At 47.1% G+C, this 26,934-nt stretch overlaps 1 protein-coding gene across 7 annotated transcripts in view; it reads right to left on the bottom strand.

The window, feature by feature from the left end:
* DENND1A (DENN domain containing 1A) overlaps positions 1 to 26,934 on the bottom strand; it is a 546,222-nt gene that overhangs the window by 61,126 nt on the left and 458,162 nt on the right. For all 7 annotated transcript variants that reach the window (XM_074395320.1, XM_039474808.2, XM_039474809.2 and 4 more), the window contains 5 exons: positions 15,319 to 15,423; positions 14,876 to 14,963; positions 12,361 to 12,401; positions 9,932 to 10,003; positions 8,334 to 8,390 (listed from right to left, as the gene is read on the bottom strand). In XM_074395320.1, coding sequence (XP_074251421.1) covers positions 8,334 to 8,390; positions 9,932 to 10,003; positions 12,361 to 12,401; positions 14,876 to 14,963; positions 15,319 to 15,423 — 363 coding nt within the window. The remainder of the gene's footprint in view (positions 1 to 8,333; positions 8,391 to 9,931; positions 10,004 to 12,360; positions 12,402 to 14,875; positions 14,964 to 15,318; positions 15,424 to 26,934) is intronic.

Genomic DNA, 26,934 nt, shown 5'->3' on the forward strand with positions numbered 1-26,934 from the left:
CTCTTTCATTGGTGGTCAGTGAGAGGAGCACAGTATGTGGCGGCCCTCCAGCGGTCTGAGGGACAGTGAACTGGCCCCCTGTGTAAAAAGTTTGGGGACACCTGCTCTAAGGTAATAGCTATTTAGAAAAAAATACGCCGGGTGCAGTGGCTCATACCTGTAATCCCAGCATTTTGGGAGGCTGAGGTGGGCGAATCCCCTGAGGTTGGGGGTTCGAGACCAGCCTGACCATCATGGAGAAACCCTGTCTCTACTAAAAATACAAAATTAGCCAGGTGTGGTGGCATGCCCCTGTAATACCAGCTACTCAGGAAGCTGAGACAGGAGAATCGCTTGAACCATGGAGACGGAGGTTGTGGTGAGCTGAGATCGTGCCATTACACTCCAGCCTGGGTAATAAAAGTGAAACTGTCTTTTTTTTTTTTTTTTTTTTTGAGATGGAGTTTCACACTTGTTACCCAGGCTGGAGTGCAATGGGTGTGATCTCAGCTCACCGCAACCTCCGCCTCCTGGGTTCAGGCAATTCTCCTGCCTCAGCCTCCAGAGTAGCTGGGATTACAGACACGCACCACCATGCCCAGCTGATTTTTTGTATTTTTAGTAGAGACGGGGTTTCACCATGTTGACCAGGATGGTCTCGATCTCTTGACCTCGTGACCCACCTGCCTTGGCCTCCCAAAGTGCTGGGATTACAGGCGTGAGCCACCGTGCCCGGCAGAAACTCTGTCTTAAAAACAAAAAAACAATATGGCTGGACACGGTGGCTCACGCCTGTAATCCCAGTACTTTGGGAGGCTGAGGTGGGTGGATCACGAGGTTAGGAGTTCAAGACCAGCCTGGCTAAGATGTTGAAACCCCGTGTCTACTAGAAATACAAAAATTAGCTGGGTGTGGTGGCAGCCACCTGTAATCCCAGCTACCTGGGAGGCTAAGGCAGGAGAATCGCTTGAACCTGGGAGGCAGAGGTTACAGTGAGCCCAGATTGCGCGCCACTGCACTCCAGCCTGGGTGACAGAGTGAGACTCCGTCTCAAAAAAAATAAATAAATAAATGAAAATAAGAAAAAAAGAACAATTCATGTAGTTGTTTTGGAAAACGCGTCCTAGTTCACACTTGTAAGTAAAAATACCATCTTTTAGTTTTTGTTTTTCCCATTAACTAGTTGTCTAATCTTTCCAATTCCCTCAACCTCTCTGCACCTATGGCTTTATTTTTGCAATGGGAGACTACTACCTGCTTGGCAAACATCAAAGCTACTGGGAGAATGGGTGAAATGAGATATGAGGAAGCTTTGAAAAACGTCACAGCACTGTGCAAATTGAACCTCAGACCCTTACCCCCTGCAAAATGGAGAGGGCACCTGCTAAAAAGAAGCGCTTCCCTGTGTGGACGGCCTACCCCTGCGCTTCTCCAGACCCTTGACCTTTATTCTCACATTGAGTTCCCACAATGATCACAGGTAAATGAGATTATCCTGCTTTTACAGGTGAGGAAATAGGGCTCAGAAGAGGTAATTTACCCAAAGCCACATAGTTAGAAGGCGGAGGAACCCAGAGCTATGTGAGTCCTGGTGCTTTCATGCCACATCAGCCCGTAACGACAGCACAAGTGAAGGTATTCTGAATTGAGGAGCTGCTCAGCAAGTCCTCTGATGTAAGCTTCTCCTCAGAAGCCCCTGGTTACACTGATCACAGGCTGCCATGCTTTGCACTATCTTATTTTTGTATCCCTATCAACTGTAAGTTTGTTGGGGTTTGAATTCTCTAACCTAGAGCCTTGAATCTAGTACATGCTGGCAAATAAATCTTTGTTAAACATTTGGAAGGGCAATGTGTCCAATATACAGATGTACCTATGTGTCAAAAAGCAGTGCTGTACCTTCGTTTAGCAGAAGATCCAAAGACATAAAAGGTTTCTTATAAAGCCCTGTGGTACACACCACCGATTTATTAGTCTCTTTACTATTTCCTCCACCTGGGGAAGGACAACAGCTTCCTCCCAGGATGTCACAGACAGCAGAACAGGAGGAGCCCAGGTCAAGAAAGAAATAGAGGTCGGTGTGGAGGCTCACACCGGTAATCCCAGCACTTTAAAAGGAGGCTGAGGTGGAAGGATCCCTTGAGCTCAGGAGTTCAAGACCAGCCTGCACAACACGGGGAAACCCCACATCTGCAAAAAAATAAAAGAAAAATTAGCTGGATGCAGCAGTGTATGCCTGTATTCCCAGCTACTTGGGAGGTTGAGATGGGAGGAGCATATGAGCCTGGGGAGGTTGAGGCTACAGTGAGCTGTGATCACGCCACTGTACTACAGCCTGGGCAACAAAGTGAGAAAAAAACAAGGCGGTGGGGGACATTCAAATTCTCTGCTCTATCTCCTGGTAGAGATCTTACACATAGTAGGGAGCTATATGTAAGATCAGCAACTTTTGATACTCATGATTAAAGAAACTGTGGCCTAAGAACTAATGTAGCTGTCAGCAAAGGGCATGGGAAACAAGTACTCTCATACCCTTCTCATGGGAATAGAAATTGGCAATTTATATAAAAAACCCAAAAGATCTACATGCCCTTTGGCCCATGGATCCCATTTTTAGTTATCCTAATGAAATAATAAGAATTTCTCCTAAGTCTTACCTATAAGGATATTTGCCTAGAAAAAATTGGAACTTATGTAAGGGCCAACAATGGGACTATTAAATAATGTATATATGTTCATTAGATAAAATCTGATATAGCCATTTAAAATAATGACATGGGGGCCGGGCACAGTGGCTCACACCTGTAATCCCAGCACTTTGGGAGGCCAAGGCACGAGGATCACCTGAGGTCAGGAGTTCGAGACCAGCCTGGCCAACATGGTGAAACCCTGTCTCTACCTACAAAAATTAGCTGGGTGTGGTGGCGGGCACCCGTAATCCCAGCTACTTGAGAGGCTGAGGCAAGACAATAGCATGAACCAGGGAGGTGGAGGTCGCAGTGAGCTGAGATCGTGCCACTATACTCCAGCCTGGGTGACAGAGCAAGACTCTGTCTCAAAAAACAAAACAAAGACATGTGGAAGAAATATTTAGTGGTCATCATATTCCTATCATTTTCCTTCAGCATTTACTAGAATCACAAATCGTGGCTATGATCTAACCTCCGCTCTTCTGAGGAGAAGGCAGGCATGGCATACAATAGGTCTCTGGACATGAGTCTCCATGAGAAATCGGGGAGGTAAGGACCCAGGGTCTCAGGAGACTAGAGGACAAAGAGGGTTCTGAGTAGTCTTCAGTAGGGGTTGGGCTGGGAGCCAAGAAAAGGACTTACGAGGCAGTGAGGAGACAGTAGAGCACTGGGCCCAGGGAGGCAGACAGCAGGGCATGCTGTGGTCCAGTAGCCGGGGCATTCCACCCCTGGGCCGCCCCCAGGCAAGGTGGTGGAAGGTTGGAAAGGTCCGAAATGTTCTAACCAAGGGAGTGACTTGGTCAGTGCTGGGTCCTACAAAGATTCCTCTGGTGGCCGTGTGGACAACCTCAAGGGCGGTCATCCACTCACCCTGGACATGGTCTCCAGGTGTGCACGTGTGGGTATTTGGGCAGACTGGCTGTTCCAGATTTGGGACATAAGAAGACAGGGAGGGACAGACACAGTGGCTCATGCCTGTAATCCCAGCACGTTGGGAGGCCGAGGCAGGAGAATCACATGAGGTCAGGAGTTCGAGACCAGCCTGGCTAACATGGCAAAGCCCTGTCTTTATAAAAATATAAAAATTAGCCAGGTATGGTGGTGGGTGCCTGTAATCCCAGCTACTCGGGTGGCTGAGGCAGCAGAATCACTTGAACCTGGGAGGCAGAGGTTGCAGTGAGCCAAGATCACACCACTGCACTCCAGCCTGGGCAACAAAGCAAGACTCTGGAAAGAAAAAAAAAAAATACAGACAAAAGGGAAACTCTCACTTATTGAATGGCTACTAAGTATTGCTGTTTCAACATATTATCTCTTCTACTCCTTCCAACGATCCAGTAGTTTACAGATGAGAAAAGCTAGGTTCACAGAGGTCTAGTAACTTACCCAATGTCACACAGTTAATATCCTACACAACTCGCACTGAGCCCTGCTCGCCTGCCTCAGAAGCCCAAACACCACACCACCATGTGGAGGAACTGAAAGGCCCCTATGGGCGTGAGGCAGAGGCCTTCCCATCTGACTCACGCTAGGGGTGTGAGAACTCCCGTTTCCATTTTCAGACTCGTGCTGCACCCTTCTTTTCCCAGGCCACCTCACAGCACAGCAAATGCAAATTAAAAATATGAATATTGACATCAAAATAGTAACCAAAGTTGGAATTTCAGTGATTGAGGCTGCAGCGTATTTTAATGTGTCGGGAGACAGGGAGCTGACAGTTGTGTGATAAGGTGTGAAAGCATCTGTTCTACAAGAGTCTACCTAGCTCTCCCTGCCCCACGCACACTTACTCACTCCCTTCAATGGGAACTGTTTGGCCAGAAATTCAAGCCTCTGTGAAACCAACTGTGAATTTGCTCCTTTCAACCACAGAGACTCTAAATCAACAAGCTCAATTTGTCTTTTAAAGATCAAAGATTTGTAATCCCAGCACTTTAAGAGGCCTAGGAGGGAGGATCGCTTGAGCCCAGGAGTGTGAGACCAGTATGGGCAACACAGCAAAACTCTGTCTCTAAAAAAAAAATTAGCCAGGCATGGTAGTGCATGCCTGTCGTCCTAGCTACTCCAGAGGTTGAGGCAGGAGGATCCCTTGAGCTTGGGAGCTCAAGGCTGCAGTGACTGCACCACTGCACTCCAGCGTGTAAGACCCTGTTTCAAAAAAAGAAAAAAAGAAAATAAAAAGACAAAAGATTCAGAAACTTTACAAAGGGCTGTGAAATGGGCCCATTTGGCTAACTCATTTTGATATTGAAGAAAAAGAAAAATTTCAGGGGTTCCTCAATAGGCAAAAGAGGACATCCCATGTGAATATCTTAACATTGCCTGAGGGTGAGGAGAAATGTATTTGCACCACTGCTTTTAAAGCAGGGCATTCTCGTGCCAGCCCCGCCTGGTGCTGCAGTGGAATGCAATTTGTTGACAGTCACGAGCCCACCCAGGAGGCATTCTTCTGCAGGGAGACACTCCAGATGAAAGCACTACACTCTTCCTTAGAAAGCGATGGCTGGGTAGCATCTTTGCCATTTCTTCTTTTTCCTAATTTTGAGCAAGTCACACTTCAAAGGAGGCCAAGCTATGGAAGAACCTGACCACCTCGCTCCATTTATCTAGAGAAATATGTTATCCATCCTTCTTTTTTTGTTGTTGGGTTGAAGCAGAGCAGGTATGGAATAAAGCCACACCACTGGATCTATTAACAATTATTTGCCAATGGTTACACGAATATCCTGAAAGCTCTGATTTCAGATGCTTTGAAAATGTGCGGCACAAATGAACAAGGGATGGAGAAGGGGCCCAGCTCAGTCATATTAGAGATGGACCCTCCACACACCATGGTGACCTCTCCACAGGTCGGCCCCACATTTTCTATTTGCAATTCAAACCCAAGGCAAGGGTGAAGAGGGCAAGCTTGGGTTCTTGATTATATCTGCGAGGTCACCATTGCTATGCAGAGTTAGAGGAGGCCAGGTGGCAACCCAGCACATTTGAAAATTGGATCTTTGTTGGGAATTGCCTCGATTTCGTGGCAGAAACCAAACTTGAGATGTCTATATTAGAGGCATCTGGGGTACATTCACGAGGTACATTTGTTGCCTGATGAAGGGGAGGGAGCAGAGGGGAGAAGGACAAAAACAGCCAAGGAAATATTTTCTACTGCTATGTGAGGTCAGGTGCAGCCAAATCCTAAATTAGCTCAAGAAAAGGAGCTGGAGAGTGCTGGAGCCCCAAGTCCCGTAGATGCGAGCAATGCTAGAGTTTCAATTACAAAATAGCTCTCTTCCAAGAACAACTGCAAAATATCAAGTCTGTAGAAATCTGTACGACCGAAGGGGGGAAAAGTGAAAATTGAAAAGGGTGCACTAATAGATCTGTCAACAGTCCGATGGTGACAAGCCACATTTCTATAAAATGCCTTCACCATTTGTGTCACCTGAAATGTACTGACACTCTCTATAGAACATTATCTCCTGAAGCTATTCTTGAAAAGACTGGCAGGGGGAAGGGAAGGGGAGGGAGACATCTGCTTTAGATACTATCAAGGAACAGAAAGGGAGATAGTGTGTAAGGAAAGTGATCTAGATTGTTTAAACAAACCTTTGAAGAACCACACTTAAAAATCTGAGCTTAACTGGTTATTTGCAGAAATGTTACATATCATAAGAAGGGGATTTTCCTAAGGCCAGAGGCTTGTACATACAAGTAGGGAGGTAAGGTGATGTCTGTAGCTTAATGGTCTGCAGAGAGGGCAACTGCCCAATGAGGGTGCATGGGGCCTCTTCCTGAGGAGGGACCACTTTCTTTGCTTACTTCAGGGGATATTCTAATACCAACCAGAACCTACCATCCAGGCATCAAGGAGGGAAAACTCACTGCTCCCTGCCACTACGTTTTATATCTGCAGTCCAATCAGCTACATGCAACTGGGATGGGAGATAAAAAGGTATATTTAGGGACTTAAATAATATCCAAGTAAAGAATGCCACCTGCCAGTCTCTGGCAGGGTGCAAACAGACTACAGTTTAAGGTCTATCTGGATTTACATTACAGAGCTTTTATTTCAGGATGTGAATCTCAGCTGCTAAAAATCCACTCTCAGCTGAAACTAAGGATTTAAATGCTTAGTCAGAGCAAATTATTTTCCAATTAAAAGAAAGGAATCAATTCCTTCGACCCTTTCAAGTTAATTAGAGGTCCTTTCTGACTTCAGAAAATTAAAACTGCTTTCAATTTTTTAAAAACTGCAGAGATAGACAAAGGCCCTTATTAGTGTGGTGCATTTGGGGGCACAGGGATAATGAAGTAGGGGATCCCAAACATCTTTTGGAAAACAAAACACTTGTTTGAGGAAGGCAGTGTGCATGTGGTAGTGGTAAGAACGCACAGCCGCCACAAGGTGACGGAGCTGGAATCCAATCCCGACTCTGCTAGGCTCAGGGTGGCCTTTGGCAATGACTTCACCTCTGAATTGCAGTCTGTTTACTTGTGAAATCGGAACAATACTCCATTGGGCTGTTCTGAGAACTAAGTGAGAAAGCTCCTAGCCTGGACCATCCTTAACAGAAGCTTAAAGAAGGGTGGCAACATAATAATATTAAAAAGTCTCTGTTAGAGTCACCTCACTGTCTCAAGTCTTGAAATTCAGGCTGGGGGCATAAAAAGGAATGACTTAATGGCATTCGCAGCAACCTGGATGGGATAGGAGATGCTTATTCTCAGTGAAGTAACTCAAGAATGGAAAACCAAACACTGTATGTTCTTAGTAACAGTAGGAGCTAAGCTATGAGAATGCAAAGGCATAAGAATGATACAACAGACTTCGGGGACTCAGGGGGAAAGGCTAGGAAGTGGGTGAGGGAATGAAAGATTACAAATTGGGTTCAGTGTATACTGCTCAGGTGATAGGTGCACCAGAATCTCACAAATCACCACTAAAGAACTTACTCATGTAACCAAACACCATCTGTTCCCCCAAAAGCTTACAGAAATAAAAACATTAAAATAAAATAAAATATAAAAAAGTCAGATTAAAGAAAACAAGAGATTCAGGCTGGGGCAGTCTTAGCCAGGACATAGTTGGGATGATAGCCCAGTTTTACCGGTGGCAGGTGAAGACAATCAGAGCCCTCTCCTTCCCACTCAGAGTCTCAACAGTGCCCACTGGGTTCTGCTCACTTAAGTCCCCCAGGGCAAGGTAAGCCCATGGCATTCTACTCAGCCCCACCTGCTGTGCTGTGCCTGCATGGTGGCATGTGCTGGACCATGGCAATCATTCCCTGGAGATGCTTCTTGGTTTTGGTTACCACCAGCCCTCGGGCAGACGTCGGCCTTAGGGGGTGGGCAGGTGCCAGATGGCGATGCCAAGCCAATTTCTACAGACGCCTGTGAACCCAGGCCTGGTGGGGTGGGCAAGGGACAGCCCGACAGTGGTAGCTCTGAACTTGCTTGCCTTTGTGGGTTTAAGCCAGAGTCTTAATGTTATTTGAAGACAGTTTTTTGTCTGTGAATATTTATAACAGTGTGAAAACTCCCGGACAGCTGGTAATGCATTTTGAAGTGTGTTAACAACACTGTATCAAACAGCCCTCTATTGATCCCATCATACTTTTTTGTGGCCATGCATTTCATACACGGTGCTTATACATTTTGAATAAGAACTTCAAGTACCTTTTGCTTCAAGCGGTTTTTCACCTCTTTTATTCCCATTTTTGCATGATCTTTTGCCTGCATGAAAAATTAATTTAAGTTAAGATTCCCTTTCTGTTTCCAGCAGGGACTATGCTTGATTTCAGTCCGCCGAGAATCACCTTCTCTGATTACTAGAAAAAGGAAGGAAAAATGGGATCATCAAGTCGAAAACATAATGGCTATGAAAACAAATACAACGGTAAAAGGTTTAAAAAAAAAAAACCTTAAAGAGGCTGCAGAGATTTTACTTTCTGCATTTTGATGGCACAGATTTTTTTTTTTCTTTTCCTTCCAAAGCCCTTCTTCTGCTCTCTATAATTATTTATCTCGGCAGCCTGGTGACAGCTACTAGTAAGAGTACAGCAGCCACGTTTCTGGCTGCAAGATTCAGAATATCCATTCTATGTCACCAGTGCAGGGCCCCAGGACCGATTTTCTGCCCAGGCTGAATGGCCGGAACAGACACGTTGCTGGGTTTCTACCATGTCATTTCCTAAACCTCATTTCGGCAGATACCCTGGCTTTGATTTCGGGTCATATTAGACCTGTGTGGTTCTGCTGGCAGCCACCAACCCTGCTAAAATAACTACAGTTTAAGCACAGAGAGCACTAACAAAATTAAAAATGGAAATAAAGTAGAACCACCCCACTTCAGTGGCTCACGGTCAAATTAGCAAGGAAGAGAAGTCACAAGAAAAAATACTTGATGCTTGTGAAAGATGGAGTGCCAGGAACAGATGTGCTCTCCTATTTCCACTTGGCTGTGGACATGAGTCTTACAAATAATGCATTACCTATAGGGCAGTGATCAGAGAGATGAAGAAGAATTTGGGACAAAAATTAAGCGGTGTATCCCACCACAAACACTCTTCAGTCACCTGCAAAGGAGCTGCTTTTGACCCAATACGGGGGATGCCTGCAGGAAGGCTTTGCCAGACACCAGACAGACCATGCTTCTGGGTCTCGGAAACAGAGGCAGGGTGCAGCCTGAATTGCAGCCATCTAGTTTACATTTTAAAAGCTAAAACCAGTAGCCTCCCATTTCTCTACTGTGGCAAATGTGAGCAGCAACACTATATATTAAAAATGTCACTGAACTGGTTATAAAATCTGCTAAATAATTTGGAGAACACTGAGACCTTTAGGAAAGAGCTCAGCAGCCTGAGTCATCTTGGCAATAGAGGACCAGGTACACTTAAGAGTTTCATTGCTTGGCCAGATGCAGCAGCTCATGCCGGTAACCGCAGCACTTTGGGAGGCCAAGGCAAGAGGACTGCTTGAGCCTAGAAGTTCAAGACCAGCCTGGGTAACATAGTGAAACCTGTCTCTACCGGAAAAAAAAAAAAAAAAAAAAGCTAGGCATGGTGGTGTACACCTGTAGTTATAGTTACTCGGGAGGCTGAGGTGGGAAGACTGCTTGAACCTTGATGGTCAAGGCCGCAGTGAGCTGTGATCATGCCATTACACTCCAGCCTAGGCAACAGAGAAAGACCCTGTCTCAAAAATAAGTAAATAAAGAGTATCATTATGCTAAGGGACTGATTTGTTTGGCTCCTGAGAGCAAGACCAGTACTTACAAACTTGTAGACAGTCTTCATGGCTGGGTTTGCTTTTGTCTTTACAGTATTGAGAATTGCTCCACTTCCTTTCTACAATAAAAATGTCAATTAGCAATTTGGGCTGATGACAGAGTCATCTAACACCAACAAAGACTGCTTCTCTTCAATCAAGTTAAGCAACATTTCAAAGGTATGTAAATTCACATCAAGAAACAGGCCTGGATGATAACTGGTCGCAGCCAGTTAGTGATGGTCATGGCGGAGCAGCTCTGGGTGGGTGTGTGTGGGCTGGGGCTGCAGAGTGTGATTCCTTGTAGAGGGGGACTCTGGGCTCCATGTTCTGCTTGGCACCTGTTCCCTGACTGGAGGGAAGTGGATCACAGGCTGCCTAGGGCAAGGGCTTCCCTATGGGCATGTGTGGCTTTTCAAGAAATTCCAGTTACCACGGATGACACTCAGGTAAGTTTAATAACTGTGGACTCCACAGCTGACACCAAGCCGGGACAGAAAGCGGGGCCCTGATCAGCCAGGATAGTTGGAAAATACACTGCCCTCACCGTGCAACTTCCTTTTCTTGCCTTGGTTTTCTGTGTTGTTTTTTTAAAATCTCTCTGGTAGGCTGCCTTCCTTAACATCTAAATCTTGAGAAAAGGAAAGAATGAATAGCCACAAATGTTCACCATGGCTTTAGTTGAATCCAACACAGCAATTTCCTGTCCACTTTCTTTAGGAGCAAAAGTGGGAGGAAGGAGGAGGGAAGGCTTTCCCGCAGTGGAAGGACCTGAAGTGCATAGGGGACGTTTTCATAGCTGTCCGTGAATCCATTTCTCAGTCTCATCCCTGCTGACACATCGTGAGGGTTCTGAATGCAGTAGGCCAAGGGAGGCCTGGTCTCTGCCTTCTAAAACATCCAGTTGGAGAGGCAAGACAGCGCAGTAAATAACCACAACAGCAGGTGATGGTGGCTGCAGTGGCTGTGTGCAGAGGGAGTGTGCAGACCTGGAAGATCAGGGAAGGCCTTGGAGGATGAGACATTTGACCTGGCCCATGAAGGATAAATAGGAGTTGATGTAGGAGACGGGAGGAGAACATTTTAGGGACAGGAAATAGCACATAAAAAAAGTGCAGAAGCTGAAAAGCCATGGTTTATGCTGTGACAAGTGGCTACTGTACTGTACCATGATACACTCCCATGAGTATATCATGAGAAAAGCAGTAAGCGAGGCTGGGAAGCCAGTTAGGGCCAGCTCATGAAGGGCCTGGAATGCCAGGCTAAGGGGTCTACAGTGTGGAGTATTTTAAATCAAATTCATCACAGAATCAGGTCTGTGGTAGTTTAAAAAAACCGATTCGGATGGAGAGAGGCTGGAACCAGTGGGTACCTAAGAGAATAAGACATAGTAATGTAATTATTGGCCTTAACTTTTAGCACAATTTTTGGTGACTGCCCACGTTAGACATTTTGCGCTTTAATTAAAAACATTACAATTTGACCTAGAAAGCATTCTATGTTGTAGGACAATAGGAAATTTTCACCCACTCATTTATTCCATACTGCTTTCCAAAATTACTCAGTATCCCATTTAAATGGTCCTTTGGAGTATTGAAACTCCCTTTATCAATCAATCAACAAGTCCTTATTACTCCTCTCTGATTTGCCAAGTGCTGTGTTTAGCCATACAAGAGGAACAAAGGGAGTCTTTCATGGAGGAATTGCTTACTCTCCGCCAACTGCAGCCACTTCCAAGGGACTCGCCTGGCAGCAGTGCGCTGGCGCATAAGCAGGAGGGAACACTTATCACTTAATGCTGGCGTTGCCTGCTACGTGCCCGCCTCTCCAGCAAAACAGGGAGCTCCCCCAGGGAGGGCCTGTACCCTGCTCCCTGCGGCATCCCCAGGATGCAGCATGGTGCCTGGCACACAGTAGGCCTTCAGGACACCTCAATTATAAGCTGATGGAAGGGAAAGGCAAGATTTCAAATTCTTTAGCGGCTTCAGAAGCCCTATGCACCCGGCTCCTGACATAACAAGACACTGTTCACAACAACAGTCAACCTCCCAGTGATGTGTTCTCCATCTTCCCAGGAGAAGAGGTTACACAGCAGCAAGGGGGATGCAGGTTTGGTTTGCCCGCAATCATGACAATTGCTCTGGCCCTAGAAGGAGACCCGCAACTAAATGCTCTAAGACAACAACATTCCATTCAGCTTTCCTTGGCTGGCTTCCTGCAGAGGAGGAAGCCTCTCATGCCTTTTTCTGCCCCTACCAAGTGATGGCTTTGGACAGTTCCATCCTTCTAGTCTCCATCTGGCATGAAAGGAGCCTAGCTTTACAAAGAAAGGCATCTCCAGCAGAGGGAATGGAGTGCTCTGGGCTGCACAGGGAAGCGGAAGGCTGCCAGGAAGCCAAGGAAGGAGTCCAGGGGGCTCAGAACTGGATGCACTTACCCGGACAGTGGAGAGCCACTGATGGTATAGTTTGTCACTGCCTGGGAAAAGAGAATTCAGAGAAGCTGTTACTTAAAGAGGTGATTTGCCCTTGGGAGGTCTTGAAATTGCTTTTTTTTTTTTGAGATGGAGTCTTACTCTGTCACCCAGAATGGAGTGGAGTGGCGTGATCTCAGCTGCTGGGTTCAAGCAATTCTCCTGCCTCAGTCTCCTGAATTACAGGTACCCGCCACCATACCTGGCTAATTTTTCTATTTTTAGTAGAGACAGGGTTTCATCACGTTGGCCAGGCTGGTCTTGAACTGATAACTCAGGTGATCCGCCTGCCTCAGCCTCCCAAAGTGCTGGGATAGCAAGTGTGAGCCACCACGACCAGTCAAAATTGCTTTCAGCGTTCAGGTCTCAGAGAATTCTGTGGAGGGTCCCATGTCCTGTTCTTAAAGGAGGCGGCAGTGAGTCACTGCCATAGTTTCCTTCTCCAACAGAGCTGGTCATGCAGCGCCCTGACTGCAAGCCCTCAGCAGCTGCCCCACTGCCTGCTGGCTGGACGTCAGGCTCCGAAGCAGACCCGCCGCTCTCCTCCAGTTGTGCCTCGCGGCCTCTCCATCCTGTGCTGCTGTGACGCTACACCGCCTTATGTCCCACCACGGGAAACTACTAATGGGCCCTTAAGCCAGCAACCTCGCAGGCTTCCAGGCCCTTGCAAATACTGCCCCCTTGCCTGGTCACCATACCCTACTCTCTCTGCTTAGTAAACCTGACCACTTGTTCAGATGTGACGTCCTTTGAACAGCCCTCTGGAATAGTTAACAGCCACTGAGACATCCATATTCTGGGAAGTACTGTGAAGGGCACCAGAGCAGGAACCCTCAGAGCTGTGTGTCCCACTCAAAGGACCCTGCTGGACACATGCTGAACCCTCGGAGAGTGAGAGGGAAAGAAAACAGAGGTGGTGTTGTTGAACTCTATTCATTTTAAATGGTGGGTCCTAACCCAGTGAATAAGTGAACTTGGTTTAGCAACACCTAAAGCCTGTCTTCTCAGAATTCACACCCAAGTGTGAGAACACAACCCCAGCCAGGCCTCCTTTGTCAAGCCCTTACATTACCCAGTGAGGATTAACAGAGCCCTATTCTAACTGCACCCAAATCTGCTTCTACTCCTTTTCCTGCATTGGTTTAATTTTTGCTTGTCTTTAGTTATGCATTTCTCTCTCCTTCCTGACTAACACTATTTGAGGGCAGAACTGGGTCCTCCATTTGTTCTCCATGGGGCTCTGGACATAGCAGGTGTTCAGGAAATGATTATCAATGACTTGCTATTGCCGTTCCTAGACTTCATGGTGGTTTTCTTGACTACGCTCTCCAAGCAGCACAGGCTGGGAGGGCCTGCAACATTTACAGGCGGACACTGTGTCTTGCTCTGTGAGCTTACAAATCACAGTAGTCCAGACCAGACACACACACAGCAACAAGGGGGCCAGCAGCATGGGTGTTATTTTGCATCTGGTTTTGCCTTCGTTGCCAAAGACTGAGGTGATAGGATTTAGAAAGAAGGTCATATTGGGATTCAGGAGGCAGACTCAGCCACCAATACCTCTCTGGGCCTCAGATGCCTCCTCTGAAAAATGAGAAAATAAGCCCTTCAGTTCTTCAGATCTACAGAAACCAGGCACTCAGCAGTAATTTGTCATATTTTAAAGAATCAGGGCCAGGTGTGGTGGTTGACACCTATGATCCCAGCACTTTGAGAGGCTGAGGCAAGTGGATCATTTGAGGTGGGGAGTTTGAGACCAGCCTGGCCAACATGGTGAAACCTTCTGTCTACTAAAAACACAAAAATTAGCTGGGCGTGGTGACACGTGCCTGTAATCACAGCTTCTCAGGAGGCTGAGGCAGGAGAATCGCTTAAACCTGGGAGGCAGAGGTTGCGGCCGTGAGCCATGATCATGCCACGCACTCCAGCCTGGACAACAGAGCAAGACTATCTATCTCAAGAAAAAAAAGAGAAAAGAAACACTTACTGCACACAGCCCTCATGCCAGGGACTGTCCTGGATGACTGCACAAACCTTTCCTCATGTATTCTGATTTAATCTCAACAGCAATGCTGTGAGGTGGAACATGGTACTCTCAGGGCGTGGATAGGAACTTTAGCTAAAGGAGGGGCAATGACTCATGCAGGGTCTCGCAGCTTGTGAGGAGGCAGAGCCCTGACTTGAATCCAAGCCTCCTAACTGAATACTGTGTGTGCTTCCCAGTGGACCACGCTGGGCACTACTTTAACTGGACTTTGTCTACACAGGGGAAGCATCTGACCCTCGGCTGGGGGATTTCACATGGGCCAGTGCACTTTATCAGAAAAAGAAGAGGAATTCTTCAAACATTTCAAAGCCACACTGAAATCTCTCTTCCTAAGCCCCAATAAAGGAAGGGCAAGTCATTGCCACTCCTTGTCAAACACACGCTAAATGACAGCAGCCTGAAGCCCTGAAAGGAAAATGAGATGCTTCTCACCAGCGTACTCGCCCATGTTGATTTCCTCTTCAAAAACATCACTGAAACCTTCGCCGGAATTGAGAAGGTCTAATCGACCATCAATAAACTATAGAAAGAAAGAACAAAAACACAACAGCTCGTACAAAGAAAAGGGGGAAAAACCATTCAGCTGGGCACCTTACTGCATCCAAGACAGGAGAGGTCCTTTGAAATGGAGTTTTCACAAAGTGAGGTTCAACAAGAAAGTTACTTTCTAAAAAACTGGCTACATGTTTATGATAACTTGGAAAACCGCATGGCAGATTTGCAAAGGGTCTGTCTGGTCAGTGATTGCCCTCTTCACCCAATCCCCCTTCCCTGAGCCTCTTTAGCCTGTGGCCTCAGTGCTCAGACTGGAGACAGCTGTAGAAATAAATCCCCACTAGGCAGCCAGACCCAGGCCAGACCAGGGAGGGTGGCACCTGCTTGAAGAGCTGCAGCTGCGTGGCGTTTTGCAGGAACTGCCTCATGGCTCCAGAGCGGTAGTGGGACACGAAGGCTTCCTCACAGAAAGTGATCGGCTCCTCCTGGGAAGTGCAGAGGGGAGAGGAGGGTCAGAGGCACAGTGTGAGAGCCACCAGTCCTTAAATTCCTATATGCAGAGCTTCCCCATCTGCTAATGTTTTTTGTTTTTGTTTCTTTTTTTTTTTGGAGATGGAGTCTCACTCTGTCACCCAGGCTGGAGTGCAGTGGTGCTCTCTCAGTTCAGTGCCTCTGAGCTGACAGGGTCTCACCTCTGCCTCCCGGGTTTAAGCCATTCTCTTGCCTCAGCCTCCTGGGTAGCTGGGATTATAGGTGCCCACCACCACGAGAGGCTAATTTTTGTAGTTTTAGCAGAGACAGCATTTTACCATGTTGGTCAGGCTGGTCTCGAACTCCTGAGCTCAAGTGATCCACCTACCTTGGCCTCCCAAAGTGCTGGGATTACATGGGTGAGCCACCGCACCTGGCTCCCATCTGCTAATTTTTCTAACCCTCATTAGTGAAGTAGCTATTATAAAGGAATTTGTTTTCCTTTATGGATGAGGAAGCTGTTTCAGAGAGGAAGAGTCATCCCGCAAAGTTACAGAGAGGGTGGGAGGCAGAACAGGAACCAACGGATTCTACTTCCTACCTCCTCTTCCATACCCCGAGGGCTATTTAGCGGAACATGCCCTCTAACGTGAAGATGTCCAAACTTTTCACTTTTAGCAGTGGAATCCGTTATTCAGATAGGATTTTATGCAGAAGCAGCCCTGCTAGGCCAGGCATGGTGGCTCATGCCTGTAATCCCAGCACTTTGGGAGGGTGAGGTAGGAAGATTACCTGAGGTCAGAAGTTTGAGACCAGCCTGGCCAACATGGTGAAACCCTGCCTCTGCCTCTATTAAAAATACAAAATGTCCCAAGTGTGTTGGCAGGCGCCTGTAATCCCAGCTACTTGGGATGCTGAGGAAGGAGAATTGCTTGAACCTGCGAGGCAGAGGTTGCAATGAACTGAGATGGCATCACTGCACTCCAGCCTGGGAAACTGAGTGCGACTCCATTTAAAAAAAAAAAGGATTTTATACAGAAGGAGCCCTGTTACCTGAGCTCCACAATGCACAGCTTGGCTGCTGTGGGGGGCCTGGGAGTAGAGCAGAGGAGGTGGCTGGGCTCTCCAGGCTTGGACACCTTCTCATCCCCCCACATCCCAGGCATCTTTGCAGTACCTAGGCCACTGGCTGTGGGACATATTTTGAAAACCGTTTACACAGTGATCTTAACCAATAGCAACCTGAAATTTAAAAATAATTATTTTAAAGAATAGGGATGATAAAAAATAAAATACACTATCTAATCGATTTTGTGCTTATGCTGTTTGATAAGTAAGTTGGCTTTTACCAAACCATATGAGTCAAAAAGATGATATCCTGAGTTAAAAAAAAAAAAATCCTATCTGTATAGAGTTAACACCTTAATCTTTCTTTGAACACGTCTGGAGTGCTTATCTACACAGACAAGCCTTTAATTTCAGCGGTGTATTCTCAATTCTGAAAGATCAGACTTTCATATCTTGAGCTGAATTAAGGGTAACACCCCACCCCCCCAGCCTCGGTAGCAAACACAGAGATGTTTGAAGCTCCACTTTTATCCTATTTTAATGAGTTGTGTGAGTGTTAAATTTACTGTCGAGCTTCCCTAAGTTCTAAGAGTTCCTCCTGCTTAAATCTAGCCAATATTAACTCAGAAACCAGGCAGCCTTATTGCACAAGGGCTGTGAGGATGACCCAAAAATATTAGGGTAAGGAGAATACTTATTTTTATACAGTTACACCCTACCTAATTTTACAAAGGATCTGAGGCAGCTTATATGAGCATCTAAAGCAACAAAGAAAAACATCAGGGCTGCAAAATACATAGATATATAAAAGTATTTATTTGGGAAAAAAAATATGGGTATGTAGGTCCTGTGTGGTTTCTAAGTTAAGTTACAAAATTAGCTCTGAGCTTCCTGGCTGCTAGAGCAAGAAGGAAAACGACACAAACTTTACTTTGTGTACAAGAAAAAAAACAAAACAAAAACAAAAAAAACAAAAACACAGTAGTTCCTTCGGAAAAATAGCTTTATGTGCCATTTATTACTTTGGCATGGATTTACATCTTCCTTGCTCAACAGCTGAGAAACCCGCTAGTGATAACTAACAGAAGCCCAGCTAGAATTTTACCCGTGGTTCGAAGTTTTGGTCTCACTCTTGGGACCACAGCAGGGGAAGCAATTCTGTCTCCAGGTGATCTCATCCATGCACATAGCATCACTCACACACTGATGATTGCTGACAAATCCTGGCAGCTCAGACACCTTTCCGAAGCTCTAGACCCATCATCTCAACCTCCACCTGATGATCTGCTGGTGTCTCAAGCTCAAAATAGCCCCAAACTTCCAATTACTATCCCATCAAGACTGCACCCCAAATGTATTTTTGTTTTTTTCTTAGCTGTCATTATCCATGGTTACATGCAGTGGACCTATCAAACTTCCCAAGCCCTTCCTATTTTATGTGTGAAGTGTCTCACGCTCACCCCTGGCTTTCCAGTCCACTCCCTTGGCATAGGCCTGGACAGGCATAAACCACAGCCGAGGTTTAACGCCACATCTCTGTCCTGTTTCATCCCTCCCGTTCTCCTCCAGCTCTTCCGGCTAGAGTGCTTTCTAAAACACAAATCAAACCATGTCACTATCCTACTCAGGAACTCTGCACAGATGTTACCTTTGTGTGAATATTTGACTAATATTCGTCTCTTTTTCCACTAGACTATATGCTCCACACAGGCCAGAATGGCATCTGTGTTGTTCAATGTTGTGCACCTAGCAACATGTGTGGCACACACAAGGGCCCGATATAGGTGAGGAAAGGAAAAGTTCCTTAACCAGCAAACGGACCCCCCAAAGCTGAGCCTGGCTTGCTTTCCTAGAGTCCTTCTGTGTCACTTTGCCTCTGGTCTTCCGCATACCTCATGCTCCAAACACATCCTGTGATCATGTGCCACATCCTTCCTTCCCCAACTTCTTCCTTGCTTTTGCCATTCTATTCCTTCTGCTTGGCCCGTCCTCCTGACACACGCAGGCCTCTGTGTGGCAGTCACTCATCCCTGCTCGCTGCTCCCATGGTGCCACATGCACTCCTGGGTTCTGGGGCAGTTTTCGCTGGTATCCCCTCTCACCAGGAGCTTCAGGGGCCAGAGGCTGAACCCATCGCTGCGCTCCCCGGGCAGACCCCGACTCCTAATTAGAAGCTCAGGGATGTTGGTTAAAGAACCATAAAATGAGCTGAGCCCTGCTTCCAGCCACCGGAGCCTTGTGGTATCAGTGAGTCTCTGACACTGCTTGGCCTGATGCCAAAGAGATCTCAGAGCACGATGCCATGCGAGTGCCACCGTGCACGGGGAGTTGAGCTGCTCCGAGGAAATGCTCACTGACGTTGTTGGCATCCACTCCTGGAGCTTTGGCCCAGGGTTGCCAGGAAGAAGTCTGCTGAGGGCCCTATATATTCAAGGGAGTTTGAGACCAGATTTGTAAAGGAGGGTAGCCGGCGGCAGAATTTAGCTGCAGGAGAGCAGAAAGAATCTCACCTTTGGGGAGACATGAACATTTTTGGCCTTCTGTCTACTCACAGGAGGTGATATCTCCTTGGACCAGATGTCTGTGCCATAAAAACACAACTGGACATGGCCATGGATGGGAAAGATTCAGGGGAAATGTGACAAGGGGCTTTTTCTGAAAAGACCTTAAAGAACAGCATCAGATGTGTGAATAAGACATGGGAAGAAAGACTACCACAGTGTAGTGTTGCCAGGGTGGGGTAGAGGGAAGTGTCCACAGGAGTCCAAAGAGGAAAAGGCTAATCCTCCCAGGGCGGCAGGTCAGAAACCACGGTTAAGTGGACACTTTGGCTGGGCCTGCAAGGATGAATAGGAGTTAGGTGAGCAAAATGTCTGTTCAGGGCCAAACTCTTCTATCTTAATCCTGCCGCAAGGCAGTGACGCTGTCACCCAGAACCACGCATAGAGGTCTAAACGGCACCAGGCACAGAAGGCTCTTTTCCCTGGAGCAACTCGCCTTGTGAGACAAAGGCAATAATTATAGTTTAACTCTGTGGGAGGCACAGTGAAATGCACTTCACAACTCTTTTTAACATTCTGGAAATTTTCATGAAGTCGAAATTACACTCAACTTTTACAGAGGAATAAATGAGGTAAAGACATCTGCCCAGGTGACAGGGTTCAGATGTGGCAGAGTCAGGATTAAAAGCTAGTGGCTCCCAGGCCCAGGTGTGCAGCATGCATGTGGCTTCTCCCTGTGGCCTCAGTCCTAACTGCTTGCCCTCAGACCTCCCTGGACAAGCGAGTTCTCTTTAAAACTGCAACCCTGGCCAGGCGCCGTGGCTCATGCCTATAATCCCCGCACTTTGGGAGGCTGAGGCGAGTGGATTACCCGAGGTCAGGAGTTTGAGACCGCCTTGACCAACATGGAGAAACCTGTCTCTACTAAAAATACAAAAATTCGCCAGGCATGGTGGTACACTCCTGTAACCCAGCTACTCGGGAGGCTGAGGCAGGAGAATCGCTTGAACCTGGGAGGTGGAGGTTGCGGTGAGCCGAGATCACGCCATTGCACTCCAGCCTGGGCAACAAGAGCGAAACTCCATCACAAAAAACAAACAAACAAAAAAAATAAAATGGGAACCCTTTAGGTTCTCGTAGACACAGAAAGCACCAGCCCTTCAGAGACAGACAGCTCATGGGAGTAAACAAACCACTGTGAAGACTCTTTCTGCCATAGGCCCACGGCGAGATGCCGAGCCACTCCCAGCAGCTTATCCACCTGTGCCCTGCAGTGGAAATGGCGGCCCCCCGCTCCACTGTGCATGGAGAAGAGTAAGGCAAGGTGTCTCGTTATTCTCCCCTTTGTAAGAAGGGCTGATTTAGCTCTCCAAGAGGCTGATTAAGCCCTTTGTCTTAGGTGACACTCTAGGCGCTGGGGCTAGTGGCTGATAGCAATGTTAATTCAGGGAATTCAGGCCGTGAGTGTTCAAGCTTAGACCGCATTAGTGGAGTTTTCCAAGTATGACCGGAAGGACAGTAAAACATAGCTGCTTAACCCTGTCAAAAACTTTGTTACAAAAAGACAAGTTACAATCCTGGATTATCTTCTTGACATATGGAATCTATTGGAAACGCTATCGTTAATGAGTTGAATCTTTGTTAACAGGTAAAACTGATGATCCAGAGGTTTCTGATACATCCAGAAATAAATGACTCTATCCACAACATGGCTGATTTTTATTGGCATAAAAATAAAACCTCTCATCAGATTTTTCAGCAAGTTTCGTTGTTCTGCGGACCTATACTTAGAGTATTATATTCTTCCTTTACTGATTTAATTTTTAATCAAAATTTTATGTGCCCATTTATGAGATTCTTATGAAAAATGGAAAGAATCTCAGACCTCTTTAGAGACCTTGCTTAACATTTAAAAGAACTAATGTCAGCTGGGCACGGTGGCTCACGCCTGTAATCCCAGTACTCTTGGGAGGCTGAGGTCTCCATAACAGGTGGAGTTTGAGTTGAAAGACCTGTATTTGAACCTTGACTCTGACTGTACTAGCTACGTGTTCTTAGGTGACTTAACTTGTCCCTCCTCATCTGTGACAATTATACAATCCCGACCTACTCACAGGATTGCTGTGAAGATTGAAATAGATTATAACAAACAGATTCTTCCACAATAGACTTTCAACAAATAACTGTTTTCCCTGAGGGTGGAGATTAGATCTTACCAAGGCTGGCAACATAATTTACAGGACCAAGTACAAAATAAATATGCAGGAAAAAGTGCTGTTAAAATATAAAAGTGCCTAATTAAAATATAAAGCTTTTGTCTTTTACGGTGTCTTTTTAGATCAGGATGCTTTTAAGTTTACTGTTTATTGTCATTCTAAGAAAAAAGAAAAACGTAAACTATATTTGCACGAACTTTGTCATTCAGCTTGACCTTGTGCAATGCCAGTTTTAAATGCTAACTCATATGTAGAACTGTATTTTATAGCTTGTACATGCATTTGTATTTTATTCTTACCAGACAGTGGAAACACTGCACAAAACTAACTCCATTGTTTTTATTTATTTATTTATAAGACAGAGTCTAGCTCTTTCTCCCAGGCTGGAGAGCAGTGGTATGATCTTGACTCACTGCAAACTCTGCCTCCTGGGTTCAAGAGATTCTCCTGCCTCAGCCTCCTGAGTAGCTGGGATTACAGGCACCTGCTACTCACACTCGGCTAATATGCATTTTTCCTAGAGATGGGCTTTCATCATGTTGGCCAGGCTGGTCTCAAACTCTTGACCTCAAGTGATCCACCTGTCTTGGCCTCTCAAAGTGCGGGGATGACAGGTATGAGCCACCGCGCCCGGCCTATTTCACTTCTTGCTATCAGCACATTCTCTGTCTCCAACTTACTGATGAGAAAGGAACATAAACCATGGTTGTTTTATCTTTTCCTTTCCTTCTATGTCATCATTTTTGGGATAAATGGTTGGCTAAGTACAGAGTAACGTAAACAAGAAATATGATAGGTTTCCCTGGTCATTCATATTTCTTAGAACATCACAGGCTGAGGGGAGAGGATCTCTTGAGACCAGGAGTTTGAGACCAGCCTGGGCAACACAGAGAGAGCCTGTCTAGAACCCATCTCTACACACACACACACACACACACACACACACACACACACACACACAAACACTCTTAGCTGGGCATGGATGGTGGTTCAAGCCTATCAACCCAGCTACTAAGGAGGCTGAGGCAGGAAGAAGTTTTAGCCCAGGGGTCAGGGTTGCAGTGAGCCATGATCGTACCACTGCACTCCAGCCTGGATGACAGAGCAAGACCTTGTATCAGAAAAAAATAAAATCAAATAAAAATAAAAAAGAACATTATTGCCTTCTTTCTGTATTTGAAGTAAATTCTGGTTCTAATGGAAAGTGTGGCCTCTTGGGGCTGTCTGACATGGACCTGCTTACTTTGTGAGCACTTAAGAGTCCTGCTGAATGCCCCTGCGTCCTGGGTCCACTGGAATTGGGTGCTGCAGGCACTGGAAAGCTGCCTGGGGTTGGGATGATGAGGCCCCATGGAGACACATGTTCTGTGCATGTCTCTTTTGCTAACATCCATACTGTACTGTCCTATTTATTAAACACCAGTTCAAAGGTGAAAATGTTAGGAATTTCAGGATGGTAACAGCAGAGCATTAAGCCATGCCTGCGGCCCTGTGTGACTGCAAAGGTCCGTGCAGGTGGGGCCAGCCCGGCTCCTGAGCATGACACTCAAGGCTCTATGTGATGCTCTCCAGCTGTCTGTCTTGCTTATGACACCCCGTCCATCTCACTCACACACACATCTCCTCCAGATGTTCTGCACTGTTCACCACACCCTGACCACTTTGTGCACTCTCACTCCTGGCTGTCTTCTTCATGGTACCCCTCCTTGGAATAACCTTACTAGATATGTTCAGATGAAGAGGACCCCATTTCCCCCTACAACGTCTCCACCCAAATACCACCTGTGCCAGGCAGACGTGTCCCCAGTGCACTGCAAGTTCCTAGAAGGCAGGCTCTAATTCATGCAGGGCGGGGCACACAGCTGGGTTCCAGTCCCAGCTCTGCTCCTTGCTGCCCCTGGTGCCACCTTGGGGAAGTGACTAGACCTCTCAGATCCTCATCCTTATCACATGTAAGGAGAGCCACCTGCTTCCGGGGACTGCTGGGGGATTAAGCAGGGATCAATGAGATGGTGGAGGTTTACAGTTCTCATCTTTGGCTATGCACTAAAATTACCTGGGTGCTTTTAATCCCCAATACCACAGTCACAGATTTTGAAATTCCCCAACAGAGTCCAGTGTAGCTAAGGCTGACAACCCCTGGTATAGGTGAAAGTGACCGGCACAGAGCCTGGACCCACTTGACAGTCCTTTTAAAAACTTAAGAATAAAGCAAGCTAGGCAATTTGGCCGCATTTCTCACCAGCAGTCCCATCTCAGTTGCATTTTGTTTAAATGCCTCCAAGTTCCCTGCTGGGGTCACAGCACTTCTCCCACAGCTGGGAGAAGGCTGTGCTGGTCTGAGGGCTTCTTACAGGGTCAGCTGTGGCAGCTGCCAAGGAGCCAGGGGGAGGTCCCAGCCAACACAGAAAATGTCAATGTGGTGGCTGGCCTAAAGAATGCCAAGCCCTTGTTTACCAGAAGGAGAGTGGGGCTAGCAGCCTTAGATGACAATGACTTCAGGTTAGCCAGACACTGGCATGAGTGTGGGGAGAAGGCAGCCAGTGTCTGCTGAGCTCTCGTTTGGGACCAGATGACCTGCATTCTTCCACTCACTGGATCCTTGCCAGAACAGAGATTCCTCTTAAATGACTTCCACTTCATGGCTAAGGAAGGGATGCCCACACAGATGAAGCACATTGCCTAAGGGCACAGGGCTCATGGTCTAATGACTACCCAGCTCATTCCTTCCCCCGCCCTCAGAGGGCCTGGGTTACCAGGGATCCCAGGACCACCAGGTGCATTTGGGAAGGTGGGTTGCTGCATGGCTATAGTCAGATGACTCTGGCTGGGCTGGGCTGGGCCATGCCACATTTTGGGGTGACAGGACCAAGACAGCTTTCTGAACCATTTGCATGGCAGCCGAGGCACGCCAGAAACAGACTCCCAGCCTGGGCCCCTGTCACCATAACAAGCCCTAAACAAAGAATCAATGTCTCATCGTGAAGCCAGCTCACTGTTCAGATGATTTCAGTTAGGGGAAATGTGGGCTTCAGCCCAGAGCCACTCTGATGATTTGCAGGGGCAGTGATGGCCAGGGTGCCGGTATTTGCCCATTCTGGCCGGCCGCTCTGGTATTGACAGAAGCCCCCACACACGCTTGCTAGATTACAGTAAAGACATTCAAATCACAGGCGTGTCAGCCCACGCCTCGGCTCCTCTGTGCCAGCAGCCCCTTCCTTCTGCATTAACTGAGACAAACAGGGAGAAGTCAGGAAATTCTGATTAGCGCAGGAACGGCAGATGAGCTGGGAGGCCTGTGGAAGCTGAGGAGACACAATGAAGGTGGTCTTCATGCATACTAGCGTAAGATTTTCTTCCCATAAGAAATGCAGATGGGAATCGGCTCTAAGAGGAAAGCAGGTGCAGTGATTAGAAACAGCTACCGCTTGCTGAGCCCTAAACCTGCACTGGGTGGTTTTACATGTATTAGCTCTGTTACTCCTCACAGCATTGTGTGAGGTAGGTAGGAAGATGATCTCCATTTTACAGATAAAGAAATCAAGGCTGTGAAAGGGGAGTCACTTGTCTGAGGGTGCAGGGCTGGGCAATGACAGGGCCAGAGTTTGAAGCGACGTCTGTCTGGCCCTCAGGCTCATGCACCACAGTATTATTTATGTTTGATTAAGAGAGGTCATCATAAGAATATATCTGATATATTAGTGGCCACTCACGGCTGCTCTAGTAGCAATTCAAAGACACAGATTATAAGGTGGTGTTGAACAGAATGGGCTTTGGAGAAATGAGGTGGGTTTCGGCTGCACTCTATGCCTGCCGTAGCCACCTCAGCGCCTGGAGCCTCTGTTTCTTACAGATATAATGGAAATAACAGCTATGTCATGCTCTATGCATTCAATCCCATTACGTAGGGTAAGTCCACAGGGCAGTGGTGGCGCAAGGTGACAGCTGACATGAGCGAGATGGTGATGACCCCTGTGCTGCTGCAGAGCAACAGCTCTCTCCCTGGCATGGAAACCAAATGGGGACACACTGAAATCTCAACCTCAAACACCTGCTGGCTCAACCACGTGGCCTGCGCCAGGGCTTGCCTCACTGTCAGGGGGGAACAGTCCCCGTGTTAACACAATGACACTTGCATCCAAAGTCCCAAGAAAGGAAGTGCCAAGCTGACTGGAGATTTCCGTTTCCTGAGTGAGGAGAACACAGTTTGAGGGAATGTGCTGGAGACAGGAAAGGAGTCAGGGACCTGACAGGTCCCTGAGAAACAGAAATCTACCTGAAACTCAGTCAGCAGCAGAACCAATGTTAGCTGCAGCAATGGGACTAGAGACTCAAGGATCTCAAGGTGAAAAAGGACATGGTGATTAGACAGAAGAGGCACAAATTCGTCTCTACAAATGAAAAGTCCTGACCCCTCACTAAGTAAGGAGACAGACCTCCTGAAAATGTGCTGCCCACCAGTCGCTTGGTGACATAGTCCTCTGGGGGATGCTTTGCAGCACTGTCCGCATGAAGAATTGTCAGAGTTATTTATTAGGCCCATGACGCCCTTATTTATTATCACCCCTCCTCTGAATGTCACTCATCCAGGGCTGAGTTTCTGGCGTTAGAAGGGGCCTGGAGCACAGGAAGCTTCGGTTGGATGTTTCTAGTTGTGAGCACACGGCAGCATCGGGAGTGGAAAGAGCACCCGGGGAGTCAAACACCTGACTTGGCCTGGATTCCTTTTCCTTATCTAGGCCTCGGTTTCTTCCTCTGTAAAATAGGAAGCTTGGAAAATCTCCAAGGTGCTTTCTAATGCGAATGTGTTGTTCCTAGACACAAAAAAGGCTTTTCTTTACGAGGTCTGCCACAACCTCTCACAGAGAAATGTGTCACGATGCACAATGCTTGATGTAGAGTCGCAAACAGTGAAAGAAGCTGCGTGGGAATGTAGGCTCTGCCATTTAACGTGTCTGGAACGTGGGGCAAGTCCCTAACCTCTCAGAGACCGCTTTCTCACCAGTCCAATGGGGGAGCTACTTCCGACTTCACAGGGCTGTGTGAGGATGGACAGTTGATTCATGGAAAGCGCCGAGTGGAGCATTTGACTCTTACCGGAGGGGCTAAAAAAGGATCCATTTTCCACCCAAATTAGCACGGTTCCCACTGTTTCAGTGCATGTGACACGCGCTACTTGAGCAGGACAAGCAATAGGGCAGTGGAGGAGACCACAACGTACAGCAAGAAGAAAAGGAGCCTTCACAAGCTGCCTGCCAGGGCTGGGACACCGCGGGACACAGCAGCTCTCTGTGGCTGCATGTTGACTTCTCATAAGAACCCTATAAAGAGAGGCTCCTGAGCCTCATCTTACAGAGGAAGGGGCTGTGACTTGCCCAAGGCCACAGAGCCAGAAGAACTACCGCTGAACTTGGAAATCAGTTCTCTGACCCCAAAGCCCAGGGTCCTCCCACAACATCCTGGAGATCTGAGCACACTCAGTTACCCAAACATGGTTTTCCTCGGGACTTCCAGGAAATCCAAGATATGGCAGACTATTTTCTACACAAAAATGTCCTTTTCCAAATACTGCAGCTGCAATCCCAGGCAGAGGAATCCAGAGTCCGAGTCTCTCGATGGGGATTTTGTACAGCCCAGGAGCTCCAAAGAAATGGAGAAGCAGTGAATTTCCCTGAGTTGTTTCCTCAGCTATAAATTAGGGCAACTACCTACTTCATATTATGAGGTTTAAAGTGATACA

The sequence above is a fragment of the Saimiri boliviensis genome, chromosome 2 (assembly GCF_048565385.1).
Source record: "Saimiri boliviensis isolate mSaiBol1 chromosome 2, mSaiBol1.pri, whole genome shotgun sequence".
Taxonomy (NCBI): domain Eukaryota; kingdom Metazoa; phylum Chordata; class Mammalia; order Primates; family Cebidae; genus Saimiri; species Saimiri boliviensis.